The following is a 23,866-nucleotide window of genomic DNA, read 5'->3' on the forward strand; positions in this document are numbered from 1 at the left end:
TGTAAACTGACCATGTGACATGTGCACCACGTGTTATGGTAGTTGAAACACTAATGAATATGGGGTTGACGAGCAGATTATAATTTGAGTCAGGTGAGACTCTACCTACCATACAGTCTTTGGTTAGTGTGGTGCCCATCAGCTGTCATTTCCAGTGCAGATTTTAAAAAGTACCAGAGGGCTTTGAGCATACAAAAAAGCCAACATCATAAAAAAGGGGTTGCACCATGTGACATGAATCACAGTCCTTTTATTTTTCTTCAGTCAATTTAAATATGGTAAAAAGGAAATGATGAATGTTGTCAGTTGCTTGTTTTCATAGTGTAGAGTATGTGAGCTACACCATTATTTTGCTGTAGAATTTTAATTATTTTACAACACTTATAGCCAAAGACGACAAATCTGTTCCAAATTTGAATTAGTTTACAACATTCTAAATATATCTTCAATAAATTTGTGTTTATTTTCATAAATCAAGCTGTTAAAAATGCTTACAAAGTTAACTCAAAATTGCTTTTTGGCTACAGAATTTAATACTTGGAATTACAAATGGGTGATTGTTGGTTTTTTAATCAGCTTGTATACGATGAAAAATGGAGGGGGAAAAAAGCAAAATTGTTAATTTTGTTTTCTATGCTCTTCGATTCAGCAGATGATCAATAATTTTAACTTGGATATTGATCTGCAGTGTAGTCCTTTCTGCCAATATTTCCTGCAGTCTTTACATTGGGAGTATACTACATAGACATTTTAATCTCTTTAAGCACCTTTCACAAAAGGCTGTGTTTGCTGACAATGCAGCCACTAGGTGGCGCAGTACTATCACATGCACAAATGCAGCCTCTTCCACTGAAACGTCTCAGTCTGCGACGTTTCAGGCAGCTGCCAGGATTAAAGATGGCACTGCTATGTTTACCACAAAAAAACAAATTCAACCTGAAATTCCCCTCCAATGGCTGCCATTGCTGCCTCCATCCCACCCCCAACAATCCCCCACTTCCTCTTGCTATTGCGCTTCTCTTTGCCACTCCCTCCTGTGCTCATCTTGCCGCTGGCTCCCAGCTGCCTTCCGTTAGCCACTCGCTCCGGCCTTGCCTCCCCACACCGCCACCTCCGACCGCTCGTTCCCTGCTCCCCACCCCGTCCAGCAATGTGGCCACTCGCTCCACATTCTCCTCTCCCGCCCCCAGCTCTCTAGCTGTTTGCACCCCACTTTGACCCCCCCCCCCCCCTGTTGATTGCTCCAGACCTCGTCACTGCCTCCCCCCCCCACCCCTTGGCCAATCATACCCCACTCATTGGTCCCCCCAAGCTCTCCAGCGCTCGTTCACCACCCGCCCCCCCCCCCCCCACCCCCCACCATCCAGCTGCTAGCTCCAGGCCATGCTGCTTCCCTCCTCTCGGCCACTTGTTCCTACGTTTTGTTGTTCTCTGCTGCGCCATCCGAAAAAGCAAGGCAGGCCACGAGGGTTGACGGGAAGACGTAGGAGCGAATGGCCGAGCGGAGCGAAGTGGCGCAGCCTGGAGCTAGCAGCTGGAGGGGGAGAAGTGGTGGGGGTGGAGAAAGCGTCAAGGGCGGGAGCGAATGGGTGGGAGGAGGGAAGCCAGGGAGGCCCGGAGCAAGTGGCCGAAGGGTAGAGCGGCCAGTGGGGCGGGAATGAGTAGCTGAGGTGGGGGGTGGGGGAAGCTGACGGGGGGAGCAAGTGGCTGAGGGAAGGCAGCGGCGTGGCGGGGATCAAGCGGGGTGAAGTGGCGATTGAAGCATGGATGGTGGGAGGGAGCAGGGTACTGTTCGGTTGAATGGAGACAGCTATTGAGGGGTGAGGATGTCATTGCGTGGTGATGTCATGCATGCACATGTGCACATTCATGCAGGCTGGCAAATTTCGCGCGCACTGATGACGTCCGCGATCGCTCTTCGCTTGCTCTGCATTGTCAGGAGCCACTTTGTTAATAAAAGCAAATGTTCTTGCCATGCATGCTATTAAGTCTCCTTCCTTCTGACTTCTAATGCTTGATTTAAAAACTTGGGGATGGTTATGCCAAGATCACAGCAAAGTAGAGTTTTAAACAGTTGAAAGTCTGTGAATACTTGATCGACAGTTTTGGTGCGGGTTGATTACTTATGTCAAAAGGACAGCACTGTTCCTCGTGGGAAGTTACTGGAAGAAAAGTAAACTGCTTTGTAATTCATACAATGTTTAAGCAAAGGATCAATATACTGAGCTGTTCAACACAGCCATGTGTAGGGTGGATTTACATGGTATGTCAGACATCCTGAGTGTCTTAAGCTTTGTGCCAGTTCTCATCATCAAAAACGCAAGTCAGTGGGATGGAGCAGACACTTCTCACCAGTAAGTTTTAGAATTTGAATGTTCAGTATATATTGAAGAAGCAATGAGGGATCCAGGTAAAATAATTGAGATTTGGATCGAAGAATCAGTTTGATAATGTTTATGCCCATGACGGAGTGGAGACTTGGTCGGAGTGCAACGTAGTCAGAGTGTGAAGATGGGAATTTAGTACCTGTGGTAAGTTCTGTTAAGTTTTTCTCGAGTTCAATTTAGGTTAAGAGTTCGGCTTTGACATCGAATTTTCAAACTTCGTTAGTTAAATTGCCTTGTTAAATAGATAGCTGCTGGTCAGTGGCAGTTAACTGTCAATCAGCTGAAAGTAGTTGGTTCAATAGGTGTTAATTACTGTAAAAGGAAGCTAAGTGAGCTAGCAAGTGACAAATCAGAGGCTCTATAAAAGCAGTCAGGATTTCAAACTGCACAGAGTAAGGGGCACATGGAGTGGAGACTTTGCCAGAGTGAGATGTTGTGAAAGTGGGAATTTGGTTCGTGTGAGAATTTGGTGGAAAGAGGAATTGATGTTTGACTTTCCAGCATAGAAGTTAAGATTGGCTGGTAAATATTTTCTCTTTCTCATGTCTAAACTAAGGAATTTTAATTGGGCTGAGTGTAACATTAATTGGAATAGTAACCATAAGAATCTTCTGAGACTCAGGTGATTTATTTGTGAGGTTTTATTTGTTATAGTAAGGTTTACCAGTAGTAGTAAAGCTTGTTAGAAGTGGGGCTTAGTGTAGTGAGGCTTATTAATTATAAGTTTAAAAAAAAAATTAATTGCATTATAAAGATGGCAGGGTAAGTGATGTGTTGCAGCTGTAGTATGTGGGAGTTGGTGGACACCAGTGTGATCCACGGCAAACATGTCTGCAGTAAGTATCTACGGCTCAAGGAGCTTCGGCTCAGATTCAGTGACTTGGAGACCGAGTTACAGACACTGCGATGCATCAGGTTGGGGGAGAGTTACCTGCACACTTTGTTCCAGAAGGCAGTCATACCCCTTAGGATAGGGTCATCTTATTTTGTCAGCAGTCAGCGACTGCAAGTCAGGCAGGTAAGTGGATCGAGAAGATGGGAGTGGAGGAGCCTCAGCCCTTACAATTGGGCAACAAGTTCAAGATCCTTGCAGCTTGTATGGACAAGAGCGAGGGCTGTCGTTGTGGACGAGCAGACTGACCATGGCACCATGGTACATTAAGCCATTCAAATGGGGGGAGTTAAAAGGAATGTAGTGTTGGTAGGGGACAGTATAGTCAGGGGGTTAAACACTATCCTCTGCAGCCGAGAGCAAAAATTCTGAAGGCTGTGTTGCCTGCCCGATGTTAGGGTTTGGGGCCTCTGCTCAGGGCTGGAGAGGAACTTGCAGTGGGAGGGAGAGGATCCAGTTGTTTTGGTCCATGTAGATACCAACAACATAGGCTGAGAAAAGAGGTTCTGCATAGGCAGTATGCGGAGCTAGGCACTAAATTAAAAAGCAGAACCTCAAAGTTAATAATCTCTGGATTATTACCTGAACCACATGCAAATTGGCATGGGGTAAATAAGGTTACTGGAATGAACGCATGGCACAAAGACTGGTGTGGAAGAAGTGGGGTTCTGGTTCGTGGGGCATTGTTCTGGGGAAGTGGGGGCTTTACTACTGGGACGGACTTCTCCTGGACCATGCTGGGACCAGTGTTCTAGCGAGTCGTAAACCTAGGGAAATAGAGAGGACTTTAAACTAAATAGAGAGGGTAAGGGATCATCTAGGGGAAGATTGAGTAAATTAAAGGGAAATGACAAGGCAATAGATTAAGGTAATAGTAAAGGCAATGATAATCAGAGTATGGCAGTGATTGCAAACTCAAGGGTGTGCCAGCAGATAGGGTCAGAATTTATTTTTAAAAAACTGAATTAAGAGCTCTGTATCTGAATGCTCACAGCATTCACAATAACACAGGTGAATTGTCAGCTCCAATAGAAATTCATATGTATGACCTGATGGCCATTATAGAGACGTGGCTACAAGGAAACCGAAGCTGGGACCTGAATATCCAAGGGTACGTGAGATTCAGGAAGGACAGGAAGCTGGGAAAATGTGGTGGGGTAGCTCTGTTAATTAAAGAGGGCATTAGTACTGTAGTGAGAGATGACCTTAGTTTTAAAGATCAAGCTGTAGAATCAGCTTGGGTGTAACTAAGAAAAGGGCAGAAAACATTGGTGGGAGTTGTTTATAGGTCACCAAACAGCAATGGTAATTTAAATCGCAGTATAAATCAGGAAATTAGAGGTGCGTGTAGCAAGGGTAATACAGTAATCATGGGGATTTCAATGTACATGTAGACTGGGTAAACCTAATTAGTGCTAATATTGTGGAGGACGAATTCTTGGAATGTATGCCAGATGGTTTTCTCAAGCAGTATGTCGAGCAACCAACTAGGGAATGGGCTATTTTAGATCTATTATTTTGCAATGAAAAATGGCTATTTAATCTTTTTGTAAAGGAACCTTTAGGAAAGAGTGACCATAATATGATATAATTTTCCATTAAGTTTGAACGTGATGCAGTTCAATCAGAAACTAGGCTCTTAAATCTAAGCAAAGGAAACTATGAAAGTATGAGGGGCAAATTGACTATGGTGGATTAGGAAACTACATTAAAAGTTATGATGGTAAACAGGCAATGGCTAACATTTAAAGAACTAATACATAGTTCATAACAAAAATACATTCCTTTAATGCACAAAACCCCAGGAAGGAAAGTGTTCCAACTGTGGCTAATGCAAGAAATCAAGGATTGTATTAGAACAAAGGAAGAGCCGTATAAAGTTTCCAACAATGGTAAGCCTGAGGAGTGGGAGCATTTTAGAATTCTGCAAAGGAGGACCAAGAAAAACATTCAGAAATGGAAAATAGAATGAGAGTAAACTATCGAGAAACATAAAAATGGACTGTAAGAGCTTCTATAGATATGTAAAAAGGAAAAGATTAGCAAAAACAAATGTGGGTCCATTACAAGCGGAGTCAGGCGAATTTATCAGAGGGAATAAGGAAATGGCGGAGAAACTAAACAAATACTTTGTATCTTGTCTTCATGGAAGAAAATACTAATAAAAAAACTCCCAGAAATAATGGAGAGTTAACGGACCAGTGTAACAGAGGAGCTGCAAGATATTAATGTTAGTAAAAAAAAAAAGTGCTGGAGAAATTAATGGGACTTAAAGTTGATAAATCCACTGGACCTGATGATCTACATCTCAGAGTGTTGAAAGAGGTGGCTGTAGAGATAGTAGATGCATTGGTCATCTTTCAAAATTCTATAGCTCTGGAATGGTTCCTGCAGATTGGAAGGTGGCATTGTAACCCCACTATTTAAGAAAGGAGGGAGAGAGGAAACAGGGAACAACAGACCTGTTAGTTTAAGATCAGTCTTAGGCAAAATGCTAGAATCTATAATAAAGGATGTGATAACAGGACACATAGAAAATAAGGTAGGATTAGGCAGAGTGAACGTGGATTTATGAAAGGGAAATCATGTTTAACAAACCTGTTGGAGTTTTTTGAGGTTTTAACTAGCAAAATAGATAAGGGGGAACTGGTAGATGTGGTATATTTAAATTTTCAGAAAGCTTTTGATAAGGTCCTGCGCAAGAGGACAGTAAACAAAATTAGAGCACTTGGAATTGGGGGTAATATACTGGCATGAATTTAATGGACAGAAATCAGAGAATAGAAATAAATGGGTAATTTTCAGGTTGGCAGGCTGTAACTAGTGGGGTACCACAAGGGTCAGTGCTTGGGCCCCAGCTATTCACAATCTATATCTATGATTTGGATGTGGGGATTAAATTTAATATTTCCAAGTTTGCTGATGACACAAAACTAGGTAGAAGTGAGTTGTGAGGTGGATGCAGCTCACCACCACCTTCTCGAGGGCGGTTAGGGATGGGCAATAAATGCTGACTTAGCCAAGGGGATTTGGAAAGGCTACGCGAGTGGGCAGAAATTTGGCAGATGGAATACCATGTGGAGAAATAAGAGGTTATCCACTTTGGTAGGAAAAACGGAAATTCAGAGTATTTCTTAAATGGTGAGAGGCTGGGAAGTGTTGAACTTCAAAGGGACTTGGATGTCCTTGTCCATGAGTCACTGAAAGCTAACATACAGGTACAGCAAGCAGTTAAGAACACAAGTGGTATGTTGGCCTTCATTACTAGTGGATTTGAGTATATGAGTAAAGGTGTCTTGCTGCAATTATATAGAGCCTTGGTGAGACCACACCTGAAATAGTGTTTGCAGTTTTGGCCTCCTTACCTAAGGAAAGATATACTTTCCCATAGAGGGAGTGCAACACAGGTTCACCAGGCTAATTCCTGGGTTAGAGGGATTGCCCTATGAGGAAAGATTAAATAGACTGGGCCTTTATTCTGTGGAGTTTAGAAGAATGAGAGATGATCTCATTCAAACATACAAAATTCATACAGGCTGATGAGAGTAGGTGCAGGAAGGATTCACTCAGAAGGTGGTGAATCTTTGGAATTCTCTGCCCCAGAGGGTAGTGGAGGCTCAGTCATTGAGTATGTTCAGGACTGAGATTGGTAGACTTCTGCATATTAAAAACATCAAGGGATAGTGCAAGAAATTGGTATTGAAGTGGAAGATCAGCCGTGATCTCATTGAATGGTAGAGCAGGCTGGAAGGGCTGAATAGCCGACTCCTATTTCTTAGGTTCTTATGTTCATATGAGATGTATCTCATCGTATCTCCTTGTCTATTATCATATGCGACTAGTTTTCACTAATGTCAGAAAACAATTGGAATCATTCATTTCTTGCATAATTGGATTATTTCCAGACCAGCTCTTCAGACAGACTACTGATCTATCCCTGGAAACTTTTATCTGTACATACCATTTTTTTTTATTCAGAAAGAAATATTATAAATGACCATGATTGGTCAGCGCTCATCCAAATCCAGTTGTACCGTAAAATTGTTGGACGGGTAATTTAAAATTAGTTTCCAATCTGGCAGTCAAGTTTACAAAACCTGAACTTCACTTCAAAAAGTTTAGAGTTAAACTTGTTGGAGATTTTGGAATTTCTGTCTCTTTGTCTTTGAGATAATTCAGAAGTAAGAATCAACCTTTCTAATAATTGGTTTTAAAAACATTAAAATGCAGCAGTTTCAGGGAGAGATGCTTGCACCTTCGAAGTACAACTCGAAACTCAATGGTCAGATTTTTCTACTTCAGGAGACTGGGGGTGGGTGGGGTTTATTTCTTCATTGATGTTTTATTTGGTGGTCTGGTCTGTCTCCTCCTTTCACTTTAAAATGGTATGCTTTATAATGTGGTGCTGCTAGCAAAATCAGACTGTCAGTAGTTTTCCTTTCTCTCTTTTCCCGCTGTTCAACAGCCTACTGGTATGGACTCCTTAGCTCACGTCTTATCCTTTGAAAGTGCACCGTACCTTGGATTAAGGCTGCAAGTGGGGTTGATGGTTTTGAAAAACAATGTCAGAACCACCAACCTGCTCAGAGCTGCCTCTTCTGTGATTCATGGCTTAGAGTCTACTTCAGGCATGCAAACCCTCAAATTCCAGGGTACAGTTGTGTTCTGTATCCACATGAAGGGATCTAAGTGAACCAGAGGTGAGCTGGAATCTTTCTAATATCAGTGGCTTATTAAGGTGATTCTTGGAGTTGTTTTCCTCAGCTACTCTGGAGGTCCACGGAGTAAAACAGAAGGCAACAGGCTGCAGTTTGCATTTGTGAAAAATATGTAGGACAGGTTGTTGCTTTTTTGAGATAATGGAGCGTTGTAAGGTTTTGAAAGCCCATTCACATTGCTTTCATGAATATCTAATAAGGCTTTCGATCTTGTGACTGATGTCACATGGGCGGCACAGTGGCGCAATGGTTAGCACCGCAGCCTCACAGCTCCAGGGACCCACGTTCGATTCCGGGTACTGCCTGTGTGGAGTTTGCAAGTTCTCCCTGTGTCTGCGTGGGTTTTCTCCGGGTGCTCCGGTTTCCTCCCACAAGCCAAAAGACTTGCAGGTTGATAGGTAAATTGGCCATTATAAATTGTCACTAGTATAGGTAAGGTGGTAGGGAAATATAGGGACAGGTGGGGATGTTTGGTAGGAATATGGGATTAGTGTAGGATTAGTATAAATGGGTGGTTGATGTTCGGCATGGATTCGGTGGGCCGAAGGGCCTGTTTCAGTGCTGTATCTCTACAAAAATGTGACCCTCTTCGATAAATTGATAGTGCATGACAAAAATTTTAATTTCTCTGGGATTTGAACTGTGGTTCCAAGATTCATGGGCAAATCTCTGAATCTTGTCTTTCTTTCAGAAGAGCAAGACTAGATTGTTCACTGTCAGTTATCCTATTTGATGTCTTGGATGATGTTGAAGGGTTGATTTTGAAGTATCTATTCTCAGTATTTCTGAAAAAATTATTTCTTAGATAATTTGTTGGTAAACTTGTCTGAAGGACTAAGGTATTCTACTCACATCTTAAGCAATTAGCAAACCGGTGGGGAGACACAAAAGCAGCATTATTTTTCCCTATTTTTAAAGGAGAATTGCAAAAATCTGATTTCAAGGTACAAAGGGCATCTTTCCTGTCGATTGGCATCAGTACCTGTGTCTTTCACGATACTAAGTTCAGTCTGAGCACACACTCTGAGTAGGGCCAAAGAGCAATTTGGTTTACTTGTTTGTCAATGACAACAAACTCCAATAGGTTATGTTTGTGGCAGCAAAGGGCTGAATTTTATGCAGCTGGAGGGGGTCCTGACGCCGGGCCAAAAAGGCGAGGGACACCAGCCTCGGCCGTTTGGGGCCGCCAGCTGCATTTAAGGATTGGGATCGCATCTCCAAGAGCTGCTGGCCAATGAGAAGGCTGACAGCTCAGCAGTCCCAGTGGTGGCCACTACTGGAATTACAGCAGGCTCAGAAGCAGGAGCAACCATGGAGCCGTCGAGAGGAGGTAAGTGGGGGCGGGCTTGTCGGGGCCAGACGGGCAGGCTTGGGTCGGGAGTGTTGTTAAGTGGTGGCACAGAGATGGCCTTTGCTACTGAGGGCCCTCTGTTGGCCACAGATTACATAAGAATATATAAAATAGGAGCAGGAGTAGTCCATGGACTTTCAAAAGGTATTTGATACAGTGCCACACAACAGACTTGTGAGCAATAATAAAAGCAAAATACTGCAGATGCTGGAAATCTGAAATAAAAACAAATGTTGGAAATTCTCAGCAGGTCTGGCAGCATCTGTGGAGAGAGAAACAGAGTTAATGTTTCCGGTCGTGTCTCTCCACAGATGCTGTCAGACCTGCTGATACTTGTGAGCAAACTTGTAGCTCATGCAATAAAAGGGACGGTAGCAACATGGATACACAATTGAAGGAGTGCTAGGAAACAAAGAGTAGTGGTTAATGTATCTTTTTCGAGCCAGAGAAAGTTTTGTAGTGGAGTTCCCCAGGGGTCAATGTTGGGACCCTTGCTTTTCCTGATCTAAATGACCTAGACCTTGGTGTACAGGGCACAATTTCAAAGTTTGCAGATGGTGCGAAACTTGGAAGTGTTGTGAACTGTGAGGAAATAGTGTAGAACTTCAAAACAACATAGACAAGTTGATGGAATGGGCAGACAGGTGGCAGATGAAGTTCAGTGCAGAGAAATATGAAGTGATTCATTTTGGTAGGAAGAACATGGAGAGATAATATAGAATAAAGGGTATGATTCTAAAGTGGGTGCAGGAGCAGAGGGACCTAGGTGTATATGTGCATAAGTCATTGAAAGTGGCAGGACAGGTTGAGAGAGTGGTTAACAAAGCATACAGTATCCTGGGCTTTATTAATAGGTGCATAGAGTACAAGAGCAAGGAAGTTATGTTGAACTTGTATAAGACATTAGTTCGGCCTCAGCTGGAGTATTGCATCCAGTTCTGGGCGCTGCACTTTAGTAAAGACGTGAGGGCATTGGAGAGATACAAAAAAGATTCACAAGTGGTTCCAGGGATGAGGAATTTCAGTTATGAAAATAGATTGGAGAAGTTAGGACTATTTTCCTTGGAGAAGCAAAGTCTGAGAGGTGATTTGATAGAGGTATTCAAAATCATGAGGGGTCTGGACAGAGTAGATCGAGAGAAACTGTTCCCACTCATGAAAGGATTGAAAACGAGAGGGCACAGATCTAAAGTATTTGATCAGAGAAGCAAAAGTGACATGAGGAAAAACATTTTCATGCAGCGAGTGGTTAAGGTCTGTAATGCACTGCCTGAGAACGTGGTGGAGGCAGGTCAATTGAAGCATTCAAAAGGGAATTGGACAATTATATGAAAAGGAAGAATGTGCAAGGTTACAGGGAGAAGGCAGGGGAATAGAACTGAGTGAGTTGCTCTTTGAGAGCCATTGCGGACACGATGGGCTGAATGGCCCCCTCTATGCTGTAACAACTCTGATTCCGTGATTTGACCCCTCGAGCCTGCTGCGCCATTCAATAAGATCATGGCTGATCTGATTGTGGCCTGGACCTCACTTTTCTGCATTCCTTCCGTAACCTTTTATTACCTTGTAGATGAAAAATCTGTCCACCTCAGTCTGGAATATATTCAATGACCCAGCCTCCACTGCTTTCTCGGGTAGAGATTTCCAAAGATGAACAACCCTCAGAGAAGAAATTCCTCCTCATTCGCATCTGAAATAGGAGACCCTTAATTCTGAAACTGTGTCCGCTAGTTCTAGATTCCCCCACTTGGGGAAACATCCTCTCAGCATCTACCCTGTCAAGCCCCCTCAGAATCTGATACGTTTCAATCAGATCACCTCTCAATCTTCTAAACTCCAATGAATATAGGCCCAACCTGCTCAACCTTTCCTCATAAGACAACCCCTTCATCCCAGGAATCAGCCTAGTGAACCTTCTCTGAACTGCCTCCAATGCAAGCATATCCATCCTTAAGCAAGGTGACCAAAACTGCATACAGTGCTCTTGATGTGGCTTCACCAGTCCCCTGTACAGTTGTAGCAAGACTCCCCTACTTTATATTCCATCCATCTTGCAATAAACGACAACATTCCATTTGCCTCCTTAATTACTTGCTGCCCCTGCATGCTAACTGTCGGACGTGAGAGTCCCCTGCGAAGTTTCACTTGGGTTCAGACATACTCTGGATGTAACAAGAATAGTGACTCAACACCAAATGTGCTAAAACAATTTTATTCAGTAACTATTAAGTAATTATTAAACAATCATTAATAAAAAAGGAAAGAAAGATAACTTTATTGGAAAGAAAGGACGGAAAAGAATATAGAAAGACATAACCCCAAATTAGTCTGTTCAAGACAGCTCCCTTCCCTTGGTACATAGATCACCAAGTCTCCGGAGAACCTTGCATGGGGGTGGACTCTCCAGTCAGTCTGTTGACGTCCCTTCCTCTATCTTCAGTGGATGACTCGTCCATTCTGGCTGCAACCAGAACGTTGGATGCGGTGCCCCTTTAGGTCCAATTTCTGGCTCCATTCCAGCTTTTTTATTTTTAGAGATACAGCACTGAAACAGGCCCTTCGGCCCACTGAGTCTGTGCTGACCATCAACCACCCATTTATACTAATCCTACATTAATCCCATATTCCTACCACATCCCCACAATTCCCTACCACCCACCTATACTAGGGGCAATTTATAATGGCCAATTTACCTATCAACCTGCAAGTCTTTGGCTGTAGGAGGAAACCAGAGCACCCGGTGAAAACCCACACGGTCACAGGGACAACTTGCAAACTCCACACAGGCAGTACCCAGAATTGAACCCGGGTCGCTGGAGCTGTGAGGCTGCGGTGCTAACCACTGTGCTGCCCAGCACAGGCAGGGCCTGTGTTTTCAAATCACAGAATCAGGCGGCCTGAGACCTCCATCAGCCTTTCTCAAAACAAGAGTCTGATGACCAGGAATCCTTATCAAATTCTTCTCTCAGGCACTATGAAGCCGCCATGGCTGTTAACACATGGTGTCTCTCATCTGCCATCAATCAGCTTATATTGTCCATCAATTAAACTCCATCTTCTGATTCCACACCATAGTGGACCACCCCATGTGCAAGCTTATCCATTGTCCTGGCTTGTAGTTCAAGAGTCATCGAAAACTGTAAAAACTGATTTCTGTTTAAACAATGCGAAAACAGCCATTATTTTCAAGAAGAGAAAAACAGTATTTTAGATAAAACAAGTGCTGTGCAATGCCTGCTTTGACCAGCATGAAAACAAAAGCCAAGAGATCTTGGGAAAAACAAGTTCACTGTTATTAATTATACTACTGATTCCCATTGATTAATTACTTAACTTAATCAGAACAGTCATACTTGTGTTCTTGTGTACTTTGTAGACACAGATTTAAAACTAACCTTTAAAAATTCACTCAAGTTTAATAGGTTTTTCAAAAAAAAAATCAAAAGCAAGGCAGAAGTAAAATGCAAATTCATACAAAAAGTTGTTGCTGCAGTCCTCAGACCTGCATAACGTTTTGTGTTTCATGTACAAGGGCACCCAGATCCCTCGGTTCTGCAGCATTCTGTAGCGCATCTCCATTTGAATCATATTTTGCTTTTCTGTTCTTCCCACCAAAGTAGATAACCTCTCATTTTCCCACATTATGCTCCATCTATCAAATTTTTGTCCACTCACTTAACCTATCTATATCCCTTTGCAGACTCTGTGTCCTCCTCACAACTTGCTTTCCTACTTTTCTTTGTATCATCAGCAAATTGGGCTGCAATACACTGTGTCCCTTCATCCAGGTCATTAATATAGATCGTAAATAGTTGAGGCCTCAGCACTGATTCCTTTGGCACTCCACTAGTTACAATTTGCTAACCTGAGAATGATCCCTTTGTCCCGGCACTCTTTCCTGTTAGTTAGTCAATCCTTTCTCAATCCTAATAGATTACCCCGAACAGAATGAGCTCTTATCTTGTGTAGTAACCTTTTGTGTGGCACGTTATCAAATGCCTTTTGGAAATCCAAATACACTACATATACAAGTTCCCGTTTATCCAACCTGCTTGTTAAATCCTCAAAGAACTCCAAACATTTGTCAAACAGGATTTCCCTTTCATAAAGCAATTTTGACTGCTTGGTTGTATTCTTCTTCTCTAAATGCCCTGCTGCTACTTCCTTAATGATGGATTCCAGCATTTTCCCAATGATAGATGTTAGGCTAACTGGCCTATAGTTTCCTGCTTTATGTCTCCTTCCTTTCTTGAATAGGGGTGTTATATTTGAAGTTGTCCAATCTGCTGGGACCTTTCTAGAATCTAGGAAATTTTGGAAGATTACAACCAATGCATCCACTACTTCTGCAGTCACTTCTTTATGACCCTAGGATGCAGGCCATCAGGCCCGGGGGACTTGTCAGCTTTTAGTCCCATTAACTTTCCTAGTACTTTTCTGTAGTGATGGTGATTGCTGAAGGAGGAGGACAGCCACACCCCCGCCACCCCCCCCCCCCCCCCACCCCCGCACCACATCCAGCCCACATGGAGGCCACTTGGAGTTACTGGGCAGTCTCTGTAAGTGGCTGCGGCCTCCCTGCCGCTGGAAAAATTCCAGCGGCGGTGTGGTGAGGCCCTTAAGTGGCCATTTACAATTTTATAGGCCGCCACGTTACCCTGTCCATATCTTGAGGACTGATGAAATTCAGTGCAAAATGTTCAGACTGTTCTTCATGGTTTGGACTCCTCCGCATGCAATAGAAGATTTTTCTCTGGTTCTTATACAAGATCTACATTATTACATCACTCACAATGGTACGTGCAAACATATAGCCCTGCTGTGTTATGTTCATTATGTGTTAACATCTGGTGGTACAAAAATTGCATCAGTTATAACTTATAATGATTTTTCTGTGATATCTGTAACCCTGGCAGAATAATTCATTTAAGGCAGTTTCCCATCCGAGCCTTTCCATTTTATTCCCACTTCATGCTTGGTTTACTCATGTCCTTTTTAACCTAAAGTGCTCTGAAATGTCTTACAGGTGAAGCACATTATATAAATGCAATTCATTGTAGATTTTAAATAGTTCAGAAAAATATTAAAGAAGTGTTAACAGATGAGTCTATTTTCTGGGCAGGCAAACCTCCCATAAAATGTCACATCTTCAGTGCTCATGGGCACCATACAAAAAAAAGTTTCCAAATACAGAAGAGCAAAAACACCTTTTGTACATTTAATTTTCCCTATATTAAAAGTGATGGAATATTGGGTACACTTGCAGCTTTAGTTATGATAAGCTCGTGCCAAGTGTCATATATCAATGGTAAGACTGCAGAGTTTTGGCATTCACATTACAAAATGTGACCTCCTGAAACACTTTTTAAAAAACACTTGTAATCCAGTGTCATAAAAATGGAATCTAACTGAAGTCACTTTAAAGCTAGGGCCCTGATCATAGGCTCTATTGAGAGCACTTGACTTGTCTTGGGTTTTCAGATTGTATGAATTTGTCAATAGCTTTTGCCAGTTTTCTGTGCTGGAATCTATCAATTTTACATATAGTCTCCCCTTGTCAGTCAGCTATTTTAGCTGTGGGTATAATCGTAGGTACCAGAAATGAAAGTACCCCCCACAGCAAAATTACCATTCTATTGTTGTGCATATTTTTCCCTTTTTTAGGTTTCAGCTGCTGCGATCACTTACGCTACCATCTTCAAATGGTTAGGGTAGGGAGATGCTTGCATATTGCATCATTTTAAATCTGATCAATATGCATGATGCAGCTAAAACTAATAACTACTGTAGATTTGATTTAGGTGGGTGGACCTCTTTTTTTAATTTTACATTTGTGTTGAAGACAAAGAAGGAATTGCATATTGACATGACTTAATTATAGGGCTTTAGTTTTAAGCAAATAGCCAGCAGTATTTCTTTAACAACTAAATTATTACCTTCTGAAATGGTACTTACCTTGAGGCATAGTTTTTGCAGCAAGCTTTAATTCCCATGATGAAACTCAAATAGTTTGAGATAATGAGAAATAACTTAGACTTTTTCTTTTGAAGAATTTCCATAATTGATCCACAAGTAAATCATTCTGGAGGGTTGAATTAAGTAGAATGAGAAAAGTTTCCTTGCTGCAAGAATTGTATATTTTTCCTTCTTGAAAAGAGATAATGCGGCATGACTTTTTATAGTTGCTGAAAGTAACAGTACGCGGCCTTTGTTTTCATGACTTCAAGTTGAGTAGCAGACTTTGATTTGTAAACTACAGAATTGGAGACTTTGGGATTCTGTTAATACGTAAGTTTAAAAAAAAATCTAAGTTTCTGATTCTGATCAGATATATTTGCCTTTTTAGAAAATCTATGTGTTGGAAATGGTCCACATCATATATGGGTAAGCACAGGCATCCAGAAGTGCTCATTAAAGCTTGCATTTTAGCCAAACAGCAATAATTTCTCATCATTGATCAGCAGGCTTCTTATAAAAAAGAGCACACTGTTAGATATTCAAGTTACTTTTTGAAAAAAAATTGCACAACAAACCATAGCTAAACATAGCTCAGACTGTTTGGCTACAATGATCAATACTAAAATAATTATCCCTTACACACATGTGACATGATATGTTGTATATGCATAATATGTGCAATTAATATATAAAACAAATATTTCTATGTCCCATTCTCTTGTGTCCCTTTCCAGAATGAAGGAATTGGTTTTACTTTGCTACCAAAATTGCCTTGTATTTAATTTAGTAGGTTTTTGCTAAATAGTTGCACTCCAATTTCTACCCAAGTAAAAAATACTAGTTTATCTGTTCCTGTGGTATACATAGCCTTTTTTGTGTCATTGGTTAACCACTGTATTCACTCAGCATCTGACTTCTGTTGTGATCTTCAAGATTTCAAAATAGGTATTATTACTATTCTGTACAAGACTGAGTGGTTTTGATTTTGAAATTCATTTGGGTTTTGTTCGACTTGTACAACATAATCTATCTTGCTCTCAAAAGCCCAGATCTGGGTTGAATGCTTCTATTTACAGTAGAATAATTCAAATAAAAAGAGGCGTGTACACACACTTGTATCTTAATGCAACGAAACTGTTTGCTAACTATAAAAAATTGAATTAATGGATGAATTATCAAGATCTAACCATCATCATTCTGATTGAAATGTTTGCTGCTGCAGAGGGATTTATAGTAGTAGCATTTTCATAGGCTTTCTTCACCCATCCTATTGCTATCATAGACAGTATGCCGGAAAAAAATAGGGATTTTGCTAGCGAGTGAATTAATCACTGGTAAGGATGCTTAAATGCAGTATTTATTTTCAGTTCAGGGTCGTCTTTATTAAGTAAGAAAAAGAGAAGCAGGTGACTTCATTAGTAACTTGGACATCTGAGAAGCTATCTTGCTGCAGATATAAACTCACTTTTAATTTGCATGCATGAACTGGTCGTCTTAAATTGGCTTTTCCATTATTTCTGTTGCAAGACCAATTTCTTCTGTGATGTTCGTTCAGAATTGCTTTTGTTCATTTACTGGTGGCAGAACCTTTGGCAGTGTGTGGGCAAATTCCAGCACTTGAATCCTCTCCTCCAGTCCATAACTTGGTGAAGTCACATCCCACTTAGTGTGCAGTTCTTCTATCATTTACAAGTCTGCAAGGTCGACCTCTCTGCCTGCTCCCCTTTGATTAACACAGAGCACCCCCTCTGACCATTGGGGGTCTCTTCAAGATTTGGGTGTTGCACTGTTGTCTCGCATGTTGTCTTTCTATCCTGGTGTTGTACCTCTCTCCTTTTTAAATCTACCGTCATCACCCCTTCACAAAAAAACAGTCCTTGACCCTTCTCTCCTTGCAAACTATCGTCCCATCTCCAATCTTCCTTCCCTCACCAAAGTCCTCGAACGTGCTGCCTCCCAAATCCACACCCATCTTTCCAGGGACTCTGTTTGAATCACTCCCATCAGGTTTCCGCCCCTGCCACAGTATGGAAACAGCTCTTCTCGAAGTCATCAATGACATACTCCGTGACTGTGATGAAGGTAAACTTTCCCTCCTCGTCCTCGTTAACCTTTGACACAGTTGACCACAACATCGTCCTCCAACCCCTCTCCACTGCCATCCAGCTTTGGGGGGGGGGTGCTGCTCTGAACTTGTTCCATTCTTATCTATCCAAATTTACCCCAATTGGATATTGGGAAGACTGAAGCCATTGTTTTCTGACCTCGCTCCAAAATCCGTACCAGACCAACTGACTCCATCCCCCTCCCTGGCAATAGTCTAAGACAACCAGTCTGTTGGCAATCTCGGTGTCACATTTGACCTCAATGTACGCTTCAAACCACGTATTGCCACCTTCACTAAAACTGTCTATTTCCACTTGCGTAACATTGCCCCACTTCACCCACATTTCCACTCACCTGCTGAAACCCTCTTTCACGCTTTGTTACCTCTAGCCTTGATTATTCCAACACACTTCTGGCTGGTCTTCTACATTCTACCCTATAAACTTGAGGTCATGCAAATCTCTGCTGCCTGTGTCTCAACTTGTACCAAGTCCTGTTCACGTATCATTGCCTCTGGCCTGCATTGGCTCCCAGTCAGGCAACGATAAAATTCTCATCCTCGGTTTCAGATTCCTCCTTGGCTGTATCCCTCCATATCTTTGTGATCTCCTCCAGCTCTACAACCCACCGACATATCTGAACTCTAATTCTGGCCTCTTGAGCATTGCTGACTTTTAATTGCTCCAGTTAGTGGACATGCCTTCAGCTGTCTCGGTCCTAAGCTCTGTAATTCACTCCCTACCCCTCTCAGCACCTCTAACTCACTTTTTCTCCTTTAAGACGCTCCTTAAAACGTACCTCTTTTTCAAGCTTTTGGTCATCTGACATATCTCCTTTTGCAGCTCTTGGTCACATTTTGTTTTTACAATGCTTCTGTAATGTTTATTATGTTAAAGACGCTACAAAAATATAAGTTGTTGAGGTTGCTCCCATTCACATGTTATGTAATTGTCCTTTAATCCAGGTCATATCGAAAGTCAGTTTCATCGCAACTTGCTGTGTGCTGCACCCAGTCCATTTCATTTTGTCTTTGGTGTACCTGTGAAAGTTCTAGAATGGCTGTCTGCCATGAACTTTATGTCCATTCCCTTGACCATAGCACACGGTGACTTCAGAATACATAACCAACAGCTTGTACTGCATCAACTCATCAAGGTTACTTTGACAGAATCTCCCTCTTTGATCTCTACCACTGAGTAGCAGCAATTTTGGGAAGAGCATCATATCCAAGTTTCCCACCACCATACACGATCCTGGCCTGGACATAATTCATTGTTCCTTCATTGTTACTGGGTCAATATCCTGGAAATACCTACTACTCCTTTGTGGGAGAAGGATTCCAGTGGTTCAGGAAGCAGGCACACCACCACCTTCTCGGGCAATTAGAGGTGGACAATATGTAGAGCCTTGGCAGCATTGTTTGCATCAGAGAGCAAATAAAAAAAACTTTGTTTTAACTGTCTGAAATTACTGAGGAAAATTTCAATAATAGTGAATTTATCACATTGTAAACTGGTATCCACTTTTTCATGTGATTTGCAGTACAGGTTTAGAGTTAGTGGAAGCCATTTCAGCTTTTTTTTAAACTTGCATATTGTACATGTTTCTTGAATTTAAAAACTGAAAACAAGTTATAGGTGTAAAGAAAAATTCAATTTCTACAGCCAGAATTCTGATTATTACCTTTTACTAAAAGCAATATTTATCATGTGCAGACTCTAAATGTTAAGTTAAATGTGCTTTGCATTATTGTATGGAGAAAAAATGACTGACCTAGAAAATTCTATGTATAGTTCTATGTCTTTTATAAAAATTTGGATAAAACCTGTTTGTATAAATATTTATAGAGTATTTCTTTGTTTTGTAGATGATGAAACATGCTTGGGAAAATTACAAACGTCACGCATGGGGATCAAATGAATTGAAGCCTTTATCCAAACAGCACCATTCTAGTAGTCTATTTGGTAAGTATTTTACAGTTGTACTTTTCCCTGGCATTTATTATTGAGGACTGAAAACTGTGCGGAGTTTATACTTTTTTTTAACCTTCATTAAAAGATGCATTTGACAAAACGCTTTTTAAAATTTCTTTCATGGGATGTGAGCATCCGCTCCCTAATTGCCCTTGAGAAGGTGGTGGTGAACCGCTGCAGTCCAGCTGGTGTAGGTACACCCACAGTACCATTAGGGAGGGAGGTCCAGGCTTTTGACCCAGCGACAGTGAAGGAATGGTGATGTAGTTCTAGGTCATGTGGCTTGGAGGGGAACTTGGTGTTCCCATGCATCTTGGTGGTAGAGGTCACGGATTTGGAAGATGTTTAGTTTTAGTTTAGTTTAGAGATCCAGCACTGAAACAGGCCCTTCGGCCCACCGAGTCTGTGCCGACCATCAACCACCCATTTATACTAATCCTACACTAATCCCATATTCCTATCACATCCCCACCTGTCCCTATATATTTCCCTACCACCTACCTATACTAGGGGCAATTTATAATGGCCAATTAACCTATCAACCTGCAAGTCTTTGGCATGTGGGAGGAAACCGGAGAACCTGGAGGAAACCCACGCTGACACAGGGAGAACTTGCAAACTCCGCACAGGCAGTACCCAGAATCGAACCCTGGGTCCCTGGAGCTGTGAGGCTGCGGTGCTAACCACTGCGCCACTGTGCCGCCCATTGCTATTGAATGCTATTGAAAGAGGCTTGGTGAGTTGCTGCATGGCATCTCGTAAATGGTACCCACTGCTGAAAGTGGTGGAGGGAGTGAATGTTTAAGGTGGTGGGTGGGGTGCTGATCAAGTGAACACAAGAAATAGGAGCAGGAGTAGACCAGATGGCCCATCGAGCCTGCTGTACCATGCAGTACGATCATGGCTGATCTTAGGCTTCAACTCCACTTTCATATACGAATTAGGGGCACAAGTAGGCCATTTGGCCCCTCTAGCCTGCTCTGCTATTCAATAAGATCATGGCTGATCTGTTTGTGTCTTGAATTCTACCTCAGCCTTAAACATATTCACTGACCCCGCTTCCACCATCTTCGAAGGCAGAGCGTTCCAAAGTCTCACAACCCTCTGAGAAAAAAATTCTCCTCCGCTCTGTCCTAAAAGGGCGATCCCTAATTTTAAAACAGTGCCCCCTAGTTCTGAACTCACCCACAAGAGGAAACATCCTTTCCACATCCACCTTGTCAAGACTGTTCAGGATCTTATAAACTTCAATCAAGTCTCCCCTCACTCTTCTAAACTCCAGTGAAAACAAGCCCAGTCGGTCCAACATTTCCTCATAAGACAACCTGCTCATTCCAGCTATCAATCTAGTAAACCTCCTCTGAACCACCTCCAACACATTTACATCTTTCCTTAAATAAGACCAAAACTGCACATAGTATTTGAGATGTGGTCTCACCAGTGTCCTGTATAACTGAAATATAACATCCTGACGTTTATTTTCAATTCCTGTCGTAGTAAAGGATAGCATTCCATTAGCCTTCTTTATTACTTGATGTACTTGCATACTAACTTCTTGTGACTCAGGCATGATGACACCTAGATTCCTCTGCGCCTCGGAATTCTGCAGTTGTTCTCTGTTTAAGTAATTCTCTGCTTTATTTATTCTTCCTGCCAAAGTGGACAACTTCACATTTTCCCACATTGTACTCCATCTGCCAGATTTTTTTCTGCAACCTCCATATGTCCTCTTCACAACACACTTTTCTACCTATCTTTGTGCCATCTGCAAAATTAGCGACCATGCCATTGCTCCCCTTATCTAAGTAATTGATATAAATTGTAAAAAGTTGAGGCTCCAGCTCAGACCCCTGTGGGACTCCACTCGTCACATCCTACCACTCAGAAAAGGACCCATTTATGCATACTCTGTGTTTTCTGCCAGTCAGCCAATCTTCTATCCATGCTGTTACGACCGAGGCAGAAGCAATGCACTGTCAATTCAGTCCCGTCGCTCCACAGGTTGCAGCATATTATTAATGTTTTCCCACCTAACCAGAAAACAGCCAAATTAAACACTTTATTCACCCCCAGAATAAAATACACCAAACCAGGTATCTTTAGACAACAACAAATTAGCTATTTATTTAAAAAAAAAACTAAACATACAATTCAAAAACTAACAATAGTTAACCATTTTTTAAAAATAGTGTTTCTTAGGAATAAAATAAGTCACTGGGTTGTAAGTCCTGGTAAGTTGCATTCCTGGTTGAGGTATCCCAGAGTAGAGTAACCAGATGCCACTCGAAGTCTCCAGGCAAATTCGAAAACGTTTTTAATAGATAGACATTCAAAGTATTTCAGCTGCAGCAGGTGTCACGCATGTCTTTCAATGAGAAGCACAGTAATAGGTCTACTTGTATTTTAAAATCAGCAGTCTTTTGGTAAAATCTTTACTGAGAATTCCAGCAAACACAAATAGGCAATAACGAGTGCAACTTCTGTAGCAAACAACTTAGAGTTTCGAAGTATAATGGAACTTATTACCTAGAACAGTGCAAGTTGCTCTTTTTCAGGGCTTTTTCCCTCCTGAGGCAAACACAGTCTGAATTCAATGTAGATTTTCTCTGCTGAGACATAGCTTCTTTTCAGTGTGCAGCACGCTTCATTTGTCTCCAGTTCCAACTGGTTTTAGCCAGTTTTACACACAGTTAAAAGTTTGAGTGTATCATGTGACCTTCTCTCTCCTGCTGTGGCCGAGGAGCAGATGCAGCAGGCACGCTGTGCCACCCCTTAGTTTTTAAAGGCACACTATTTTTTAAATAGAATCTTAAAGGCACATTGTTTTAAACAGAGGAGGGAAAAAAAACAGTTCCATGACGATGCTGATATGTTGCCCCCTACACCACAAGCTCCTACTTTGCACAATCTTTTATGTGGCACCTTGTTAAATGTCATCTGGAAATCCAAGTACAGTACATCAATGGGCTCCCCTTTGTTCACAGCGCATGTTATTCCTTCAAAGAGCTCCAATAAATTGGTTAAACATGATTTCCCTTTCATAAAACCATGATGACTATTCCCGATTACCTTGAGTTTTTCCAAGTACCCAGCTATCGCCTCCTTAATGATTGATACTAACACTGTCCCCACAACAGACATCAAGCTAACTGGCCTATAGCTACCTGTTTTCTGCCTCCGCCCCCCCCCCCCCCACTACAGGCCCCTTCTTGAATAGAGGGGTTATATTTGCTACTTTCCAGTCTGATGGAACCTTTCCAGAATCCAGTGAATTTTGAAAAATTAACACCAAAGCATCTACTACCTCATTAGCTACCTCTTTTAAGATTCGAGAATGAAGTCCATCAGGTCTTGGGGACTTGTCAGGCCACAGCTCCATCAGTTTGCTCAGTACTGCTTCCCTGGTGATTGTAATTTCATCAAGTTCCTCTCTTCCTTCCATCTCCTGATTTACAGCTTTTACTGGAATGTTTTTTGTATCCTCTATAGTGAAGACAAGCAAGATGTTTGTTCATTTCATCCTTCATTTCCTTATTATCTACTATTAACCCCCCATTCTCACGCTAGAGGACCAACACTCACTTTACTTACTTTTTTCCTTTTTAAATACCTGTAGAAACTCTTGCTATCCATTTTTAGGTATCTAGCTAGCTGTCTCTCATATTCAAATTTATTTCTCCTTATTAACCTTTTAGTCATTCCCTGCCATTCTTTATATTCTGACCACTCGTCTTTGCACAATTATATACTTTTGTCTTAAGTTTGATGCTATCCTTAACTTCTTTAGTTAACCACGGGTGGTAGATCCTCATCTTAGAATTTTTCTTTATAGAAGGAATATACTTATCCTGAGTATTCTGAAATATCCCCTCAAATGTGTGCCACTGCTTCTCTGTTGATCTATCTCCTAGCTTAGTAACCATTTCAGCTAGCTCAACTTACATGCTCATAGTTGTCCTTATTTAAGTTTAAAATGCTTGGCTTAAACCCTCTCTTTCTTTCAAACTGGATGTAAAGTTCAATCATGTTGTGGTCGCTGCTACCTAGCAGTGCTACGCTGAGGTCATTCATTAATCCTGTTACATTACACATTGCTGCCTGCTTGCCATATCCTTTGATTCCCTGAGAGATTAAACATCTGTCTATCCCAGCCTTCAATGTATTGAACGCTGGAGCATCCACAGCCCTTTGAGTGAAGTAATTTCTCCTCCTCTCAGTCCTAAATGATCACTCCCTTGTCTTGTACCCCAATGTTTTAGTCTCCCTGACCAGCAGAAACGATCTCTGTCTACCCTGTCCAGTCTCTTCAGGATCTTGTGTGTTTCAATGAGATCACCTCTCATTCCTCTAAACTGCAGAGAGTGCAGGAGTATTCTTACTTAGTGTCTTATTATAGGACAGCCCCCTCATCCCAGGGACCAATTTAGTGAACCTCTGCTGCACTGCCTCCAATGTAAGTATATCCTTTTTTAAATATGGAG

The 23,866-nt window shown here is 41.8% G+C and overlaps 1 protein-coding gene across 1 annotated transcript in view; it reads left to right on the top strand.

Annotated features, from left to right (window-relative positions):
* Positions 1–23,866, top strand: part of man1a1 (mannosidase, alpha, class 1A, member 1) — a 511,026-nt gene that overhangs the window by 183,114 nt on the left and 304,046 nt on the right. Inside the window, exon 2 of the mRNA XM_068025440.1 lies at positions 19,280–19,376. Coding sequence (XP_067881541.1) covers positions 19,280–19,376 — 97 coding nt within the window. The remainder of the gene's footprint in view (positions 1–19,279; positions 19,377–23,866) is intronic.

The sequence above is a fragment of the Heterodontus francisci genome, chromosome 3, assembly GCF_036365525.1.
Source record: "Heterodontus francisci isolate sHetFra1 chromosome 3, sHetFra1.hap1, whole genome shotgun sequence".
Taxonomy (NCBI): domain Eukaryota; kingdom Metazoa; phylum Chordata; class Chondrichthyes; order Heterodontiformes; family Heterodontidae; genus Heterodontus; species Heterodontus francisci.